This window comes from Pseudorasbora parva, chromosome 18 (genome assembly GCF_024679245.1).
Source record: "Pseudorasbora parva isolate DD20220531a chromosome 18, ASM2467924v1, whole genome shotgun sequence".
NCBI lineage: Eukaryota > Metazoa > Chordata > Actinopteri > Cypriniformes > Gobionidae > Pseudorasbora > Pseudorasbora parva.
Genome location: NC_090189.1, coordinates 42,348,727 through 42,357,694, shown reverse-complemented (window position 1 = coordinate 42,357,694; position 8,968 = coordinate 42,348,727). Strand labels below are relative to the sequence as shown.

Sequence of the window (8,968 nt, the reverse complement as noted above, 5' to 3'; positions counted from 1 at the left end):
TTGAGAACATGGTTGTTGTTCAATAATAAAATTAATCCTCAAAAATACAACTTGCCTAATAATTCTGCACTCCCTGTATATACCTATTTGTACACCAATGATTGTACCCAAACTACAACATTAAAGTTTGCAGGAATAACTTCTCCGTGCCCTTCTCTCTGACTGGAGCCCTGAGCCCTGTCAAAGGGCCCTGCCAGACCAGTATTATCCCCTTCAGAGTGTCCCACTCTATCATATGGTCCTTCGAGCCGGATCTGACAGCTTTCTGGAGACAATATGGAGCCAGGACAACCTTCTGCAGATCCAGCAGTGCGTTCTCGACCCCAGCGGAAGATACAGTTACCAGCATCCCTTGCAAACTTTGAAGTTGGGTACACACTGAGAGTCACAGTACTCCCTTCCACCGAAGCTGAGGAACTCGGAGCAGCAGCAACAGCTCAAGACATCCCAATCCCTGATCCATTTTCACTGCCATCTGTGAGAGCAGAGTCATGTCGATCCTGGATATCTTCTCATCGTAGCAGACCGAGATCTCGAGGCAGTGCTGCCTTATCATGTCTTTCCTGAAGGAAGAAGGAATTGAGAGTTCCGTTCCTCCAAGGCCCTCAGTGAATGTGAGTACAACCGAATCTATTTGGTCCCTACAATGTCATGGTGGTGTACAGAAAAGCGGTGGGGTCTGATTTTCAAGTGCATGACGACGAGCTGTGTGCATCTTGACCTACTGGAGAGCATAGACGCTGATGCTTTCCTGATGTCTCTCCGCCACCTCATCGCCCTCCGCGGAAAGCCATTTGAGATCCTGGCTGACAGAGGAACCAACTTCCGAGGTGGAGCTGCGGAGCTGCAAGCCAGTTTTGCCTCTTTAGAAGTTCCTCTTCAAGAACAGCTGGCCAGACAGCAAATCGAGTTCTGTTTCAACCCCCCCTGGCTCTCCACACTTTGGGGGAACATGGGAATGAGAGATCAAGTCGATTCAGTCAGCTCTTCAAGTTATCCTTCAGGACCACACCATCGCTGAACCTGTGCTGAAAACTGTGCTGATTGAAGTGGAAGGAATACTCAATGCTAAATCGCTTGGGTACCTCTCCTCCGATGCTGCAGATCCGGATCCTGTCACGCCAAATCTACTGTTGATGGGACGCCGTGACGCACCACTTACACAGGCTGCCTATGCATCTAGTGACCTTCTCTGCAGAAGAAGATGGCGCCACAGCCAGATCCTGGCGGAACATTTCTGGTCCAGCTTTATCCGTCATCATCTTCAGAAGCGGTTGAAGTGGCACAAGGACACAGACAATCTGGCTGCTGGCCAGGTGGTGATGGTGGTTGATTCACAGCTACCCAGAGCTCAGTGGCCCATCGGGAGAGTGGTGAAGACCTGTTCCGGTTTGGATGGACGAGTCAGGGCAGCTGAAGTTAAGATCAAGGGACAGACCTACCAACGGCCAGTCGTGCGCCTTGTGCGGCTGCCAGCCTGGGAGGATGAAGATGACACCAACTAAGTAGACTTTCCTTTGGGAATCAAATTTATCGCTAAATTTGGGAGCGCTATGTCAGGAAGTCTTTTATTCCTGACATTTTATTTCGAAACTGTAATGATGTCATATCTTTTCCGAGCGCATCACATCATCATTGCCGACTCCGCATTCTGTGGGATGGTGGCTCGCGTGTGCGTAACCTAATCGAAAACCACACACACACACACACACCCCACCTATATACCTATTTGTACACCAATGATTGTACCCAAACTACAAAGTTTGCTGAAATAACTTCTCCGTGCCCTTCTCTCTGGTTCAGCGTGGTTCAGTGAGGTCTGCAGCGGGAGAGAGAGCCGTGGGACGAGCGGTAATTGAGTGGGTTGGACGCAGATTGATAACACCTGTATCTTGTTTCAGTAAAGGGCGCAGAGAGAGTATAAAACGCCAGGAGAAACGGAAGCAGGAGAGAGAGACGGACTGCTGATGCACCCCCCTGAGAGACTGAGTTAACCGGAAGCCGGAAAGGCCGCAACCCGGAAGTGAAACTGTTCCTGAGTGTTTATGAGAAGTCACAGGCTAAAGTGTGCACGCTGTGTTTGGAGTTGAATAATAAAAGTCGTCAGCAGTCTTGCCGACCCCCGTGTCCTCTTCCTTCCTTTCTTACCGAATCACTACACTGGTGCCGAAACCCAGGAGGGAAGAAGGACCCGCGCCGCCGCCATGCAGAGTTCATCCTCCACGCCGCTTGCGGACATCATCGCATCCCTCACGGCCCTACATCGCGAGCAACATCAAGCCCTGCTGGACCTCGGAACCGACCAAGAGAGGCGCTTCCAGGCCATCGTCCAGGCCCAGCAGGAGGACCGCGAGAGGTTCTGGAGCTGGGTCGATCGGGAGGTTCACACCGAGGCCGCCGGGCAGTCCACCGCGCCAGTTCACGTGCCGCTGCACAAGATGGGGCCACAGGATGATCCGGAGGCTTTCCTGGAACTATTCCAAAAATCAGCGGACGCCTGCGGGTGGCCCCGTGCACAGTGGCCGGTGCGCTTGATCCCCCTGCTATCCGGCGAGGAACAGGTGGCCGCACAACAGCTACCGGTGGCGAACCTCCTGGTCTACGACGACCTGAAGAGGGCCATCATCCAGCGGGTCGGCCGGTCGCCGGAACAACATCGCCAGCGCTTCCGGTCCTTGGACTGGGGCGATGCCGGCCGGCCCTTCGCGATGGCCCAGCAGCTCTGGGACTCATTCCGCAAGTGGCTATTGGCCGGGGGAAGCGACGTGGACCAAGTGATCTATCTGGTGGTGCTGGAGCAGTTCATCACTCGGCTCCCCAAGAAGACGGCCGAGTGGGTCCAGTGCCACCGGCCCACGTCGCTGGACACAGCCATCGACCTGTGGGAGGACCACATGGTGGCGTGCCCAGGGGTCGGCGAACCACTAACTTCTACCTCTCTCTCGCCCTGTCCCTCTTCCTAGGTCCCGTCCACCGTGTCCTCCTTGTGCTCCCCCCAGAGGCCGGGGGGGAATGGGCCCAGGCCAGTTCGGGGGTTTGAGGGCTCCGCCCAGGGGGACGGGGCTTATGGGGGCAGGGGGGGATAGTGCTTCCGGGGCTCTGCTCTCTCCGCGCCCATTCTCCAACCCACTCCCTGCCACTGGAGCGGCGGGTAGGTCTGGGCTGGCCTGCTGGCATTGCGGGGACCCGGATCATTTCGTGGACAGGTGTCCGGTGATGGAGATTGGGACGATGATCCGGGTCCCGGACGTCCCCCAGGCCACCCCCAATCAGGCTGGCGAGTACCAAATACTGAGAAACGGAAGCAGGAGAGAGAGACTCCTGATGCACCCCCCTGAGAGACTGAGTTAACCGGAAGCCGGAAAGGCCGCAACCCGGAAGTGAAACTGTTCCTGAGTGTTTATGAGAAGTCACACGCTGAAGTGTGCGCGCTGTTTTTGGAGTTGAATAATAAAAGTCGTCAGCAGGCTCGCCGATCCCCGTGTCCTCTTCCTTCCTTTCTTACCGAATAACTACATCCCTTCAGAGTGTCCCACTCTATCATAGTCACTTAATTAGATTTTACCGTTTCATTTGAGAAAGCTATCATGTCATGAATACAGACACTTGAAGGTCGTCACGGCAACCTGTCAAAATTAAAGTGCAGTTTAACGTTAATAAATTAGAAATATATTAGGCAACTGTTGTACAGTAGATTTAGCCATGTCTCTATGTAATAATAATATACTAATAATAATAATTATGCCTAGATTGTTGCTTTTACTTGTTTTTTTATAAACAATGTCTACTTTTAAACAGCATACAGCCTTAAATTTAAATGTTTATGTTGTGGAAATTGTAGTTAAATTACAAGAGACAAGTTCTCACGTTGACTACACATGTACGTATAAAAATCTAAACCAAAATGATGCTGACAAGTCCCACGTCAACACCATGATCAACACGCATTCAGAACATTTAAAGGGACCGCGATCCCTGAACAGTTATGAAGAAACATGCTAAGAATAAAGTGCTGCCTTTATAATCAACAGTGTAAAAAAATGTTTAACAACAAAGGTGAAATATGTTTGTCACAATTACTACATTGTATTATTTAATTATAATCATCATAAAGAAAAAACTCATTGAATGCAATTATAAATAACTTAAATAGTTTTAAAAAAAGTATGGTATTGGTACCGACTACTGGAATTTTGTGACACCCCACGTATTACTACCACTAGTAATATAAATTGGAGATGTTGCTGATATGATCATTCATAGTAGTAGTAATAGTAGAGATTTTTCCTTATTTTACTATAAATCATTTACTCACAAATCTGTTCTCTCTAGAAATAAGCATTTTTCAAGCGTATGGCTGTTTGGTAGCTGTATAATACTTATTGTACATTGTAGCCATTTAAAAAAAATAATAGATGAACTGTTAATAAATGAAAAACTAATCATCTTTGTGATATAGTTATTGTTGGTAAAATATGATAGTATCACATCATGAGTTCTCCTGTGATGCCCACCCCTAATAGTTATGTAATACTTGATGTACTGCTTAATGCTGCATATTTGTAATACTGCTGTGAGGGTGTTTCAAACACAACATCTATGGGATTGATGGTAAAAAAACAGCTCTTTTCACTGCAGTTATTAAGCTCACTATTTTCCCTCTCTTTTTGAAAGTTGTGAAACTGTTACTGCATTTCTATTTTGCCATTTGAGCAAATGGTGACAATATTTAATGTACTCCTCCAGTCACCACTATAAAAGTTAACTCAACTACGATGACTTCCACTCTGAGAAACCCAGAAATGTGAAAAGGGTCTATGAAGCTCAACATAAAAACTGCATTATCACTGAAGTGAAGGCTAATGAGTATTCAGTTGATAAAGGACAATATAATGTTGCAACTAAATGATAATAGTTTAGAGTAAGAGATTTGTGACCAGTAGTGGAACTAAAGGGACCAAATGAGTGCTTATGCCGTAAAGCCAGCCAATCATGAAACCGTGTCAAGCAGCCGCTCTGGAGAAGCTGCGCAGAAAGCACCAGTCAGCTGCTCGAGCCACTTACAGCACTTTGGAATTGGCATGATCTCACGTCAGACAACTTCTACCCAGAATGCACTGCTAAAGTAAGCCACTGACCAGTCTGTGCGTTGCTGCATGAAGTTGAACAAGCCTTTTGAGAGCACAGAAATATGATAGGGAGAACAAAGAAATATAACAAGCCAGATACAAGCAAGAATTGATGTCAGCTTTATTGAGGAACTTTCTTTTGCCCTTGAACCACCACAGGACCAAGTGTAGCCTTGCCTTCCCACTGAACACCTAGAGAGAGGAGAGCCAGGTTAGAGCACTTACAACGTCAAACGCAACCTTAAGAGCAAAAGTTACAAACCTCCATAGGGAGAAGCAGCAATTCCACCATCAGGACCACATGTTGAGTCACAGCAACCACAAACTTGGTCATTTCCATCAGCAGCAAACCACCTGAACCAAGACAAAGACACCACCTTCAACATGAGCAAAGGCAGCTTTAAAATAAGATAAAGTGCAACGTACCCATTGGCGAATGAACAGGATTTGTGCTGAGCGTCACTGGGTGCAGAAGCAATAGTTGCCTTCACAACACATGTTATGTAGATCTGCAAGGGATGACAGACACGTCAGAAAACCAAAGAAGATGGGAAGACAAGTCGAATTAACTCATGATATGCGTAGTACATACAGAAGGACTGGAGCTCTCCTGGAACACGAACGCCTCCAGCTGAATCTGGACCTTGTCAACCTGGGACCGAGGCATGAAGCGGGAGCTGGAAGCTGTAGCCTTGGCATCCACAAAGCACCTGAAGACAAAGAGCAACTCAACTATAGAGAAAGTGAGCAACTAGACCTTAGCCATGACTGGTTAAAAAGCAACCAAAACGGTCCTATAGCATCAAGGGCCATGACCTTACCCATGATTCTCAATGAAGGAATATCTCGGAAGGGAGTTCACATCAGGCCCTTGAGTGGCCACACAGCTGTCCACAAACACACGCAGAGGGACATGATTGTACTGCTTCACAGATGCCTCAATGTTAATAATGCCACCCAGGAAATAGACGGATGAAGGTCTCTGACTGGACCAATCATCTACAGAGAAAGAGGGAACATTTTAGAGAAAAAAAACAAGAATAAGGATTTATTTTTATCAAAAACCTGTACCAACCCATCATAAGCTTCAGGGAGAACACCAAGACTTCTTCACCAACCTCCGTTGAGGCATAAGGGACCCATGTTGGCCTCAAGGCATCACTGCTTACATTCTGAAGCCTGTGGTTCATTAAAGGACCCATTAAATGGGCTCCCCGTTGCACGAGGGGAAGTGAAAGTCACAGACCACTTACCTTTGATAGTGGCATTGAACACCAACAACTGCACCTTTGACCCGGGTAATCGGAGTACCTGCAAGAGCCTCAGGGGTGTAGTTAAGAGAGAAGGTGTAGACAAGCTCATCCTCATTCATCTGGAAGAGATTGAAGTAGTTAAAACAACTGTTCCTCACTAAGATGATTGGGTGAACCACCCCTTTAAGAAAGGTTTATACCAGCTGCCCTGGCATTGCAAATACTACAGCCATGTGAACTGACACTCCTTGAGGACTTTGGCTATCCTCAACTAGAATAAACAGATTCAGGAGTACTTACCATCTGCACGCTGTTGCAGTCCTGTAACTCATACTCAAAGATGAGCACCTTAGACTGAGAGTCCTGACCAACAACAGGACAGCCACCTAAAGACAGGCCAGTTGGCTGGATCAAATGACCATTGCTAAACAAGTCCTGCTGGACCTCTACAAGAACCCGGTTCTCTCCGCATTGAACCGCTACGCTGCTGGGAGTCACGGGTTGCCTCAACTGGAAGTTCACCGCCAACTCGCTCTGCACCTCGGGAACAATGGGATACTTCCAATCCAAAGGCTTCACTGGACCCTGCAACAGCTGCTTCTCCTGAAGGCCAAAAGGCTCCTGTGCAAGGCCTCTGGAGGAAGAACCCAAAGGACTCTGAAACTGAGAAGACACTTGCAAAGTGTTCCGGAGCCCTGGAGGAGAAAGGGCAGGACTTCTGGAAGCTGGATCTGATTTCGGCCCCATGCTTCTTGGACTTTGACTGTATCTCAAACTTCCCCATGCATTAGGCAGATCAAATGCACCAATCACAACCACCACTAAGACACCTTTCAGAAACTCCATCATAGCAAACTTTGACACAAATGCCACAACACACACCAGTGCTTGGCTTGGCCATTTTGTACAGCATTGAGTGAAGGTGGCTCCTCCCCTTTTAGTTTAATTGATTACCTTTGATTCTCCTCTGGACCTGTAGAGTTTATCCATCTCTGGCACCCACAGCTCTGCGTTTTGTATCAAAATTTGTTGCATGCATATACACGCAAAAATATTTTTTTTTTTGCATCCATTCTGAGCCACTCCCAGATGTGTTTTTAAATCAGATACATATCCAATATCTGGACATCTGACCAACGTCTAAATATGAATATCTTATTCCCATTGGCAGTCCAAGCCACCACAAGGCCAGAGTAACACATTTGGCCTTATGTCGCATTATGAAGCAGATGTGCCTGTATAAGCTCACATTAAAATTACTGCTATTATCCGGTCTATCCGTTGTCAGATTGAGCTGCAAACATCCATGACAGATTTGAACTTATCCAAACAGGAAAATAATCATGGCCACCCGACATTAATTTTCCGGCAAGGAGCCAAAAACCGAAACATGAAGTCCGACACTTTCTGCTTCCTATAGGGATGCTTGTGCTGTTTGAATAGTTTATCAAAGATGGAGTGAAATAAATGCAATATTTGTCAAATACACAGATGTTTCAAAGACATCATAGTTATTAGGGGTGGGGCAAAAAAAAATCGATATGCCGACGAGACGTTATCGATACTCTAGCACCAAGTATCAATATATTTTTTGTATAGGCTACATAGGCCTACCCACAGCTGCGTTCAGTCGCTTCCGTGTTTATCTAAGCGCAGGGCTCCAGACTGGATATATACTTATATACTGGATATATACTCCAGACTGCCGAATATACACTAGTGTCTGAGAATATTAAACTGCAAAATACTATTTAATAATTACTGAACTCTTTTATATGGAAGCCCGTTTCCGCCACTAAATAATAAAAAAAATAAAAAAAATTGCGACTTTTTATCTCACAATTCTGACTTTTTTTCTCACAATTGCGAGTTATAAAGTCATTGATCTGCCGCGTCCCGACACGAGTTGTGTCGTGAACACATTATAATAAATATTTTAACTGTATTTTTAGCTGATAATGATGGAATTATTGTCTTATTACCTGAGAGGCATTAATATCTCTGAGCAAACGCGCTCTTGAGGGGATTTTAAATGCAAGCTTTGGCACTGAAACAGAACGGATGTGAGGTGATAACGTTCATATTCTGATGTGTTATTATGGAAATATAATCCCCAGAACATCACCACCCTCAGAATGTGCTGTATTTCACGATTTCCTGAGAGAACGAGTGTTCAGTAATGACACGTCCAGTTGGGCCTATAACATGTCGCTATACATACAGTCACCTGAGCGTGGCGCTGCTGGGATCATATTTCATTAATAACGCATCAGAATATGCTGTAAGGCAGGATTTCGTTTGAGAATGAATTGTATTGACCTCCATATGTGCTCGGTTTTGATCATATTATGATATGAAAGGTTTAAATTATGACAATCAAGAGACAAGGTGACACACACACACACACACACACACACACACACACACACACACACACACACACACACACACACACACAGTATGACTGGTAATTCATGCTTACAAAATAAATGTATTATTATTAATATTAATATATTATAATGATAGTCCGTTAAAAACCAGAAATCAGTTCAATAGTTCATTTATTAATATAAACCTCATGTTTAA

The 8,968-nt window shown here is 46.0% G+C and overlaps 1 protein-coding gene across 1 annotated transcript; it reads right to left on the bottom strand.

The window, feature by feature from the left end:
• Positions 1-5,250: 5,250 nt before the first annotated feature.
• LOC137047015 (zona pellucida sperm-binding protein 3-like) lies at positions 5,251-7,228 on the bottom strand. Its single transcript, XM_067424546.1, has 8 exons — positions 6,683-7,228; positions 6,383-6,501; positions 6,205-6,308; positions 5,951-6,128; positions 5,722-5,839; positions 5,556-5,638; positions 5,392-5,483; positions 5,251-5,321 (listed from the first exon to the last, which is right to left on the bottom strand). The coding sequence occupies exons 1-8, from the start codon at positions 7,226-7,228 to the stop codon at positions 5,251-5,253; spliced, it is 1,311 nt and encodes a 436-aa protein (XP_067280647.1).
• Between the last annotated feature and the right edge of the window lie 1,740 nt (positions 7,229-8,968).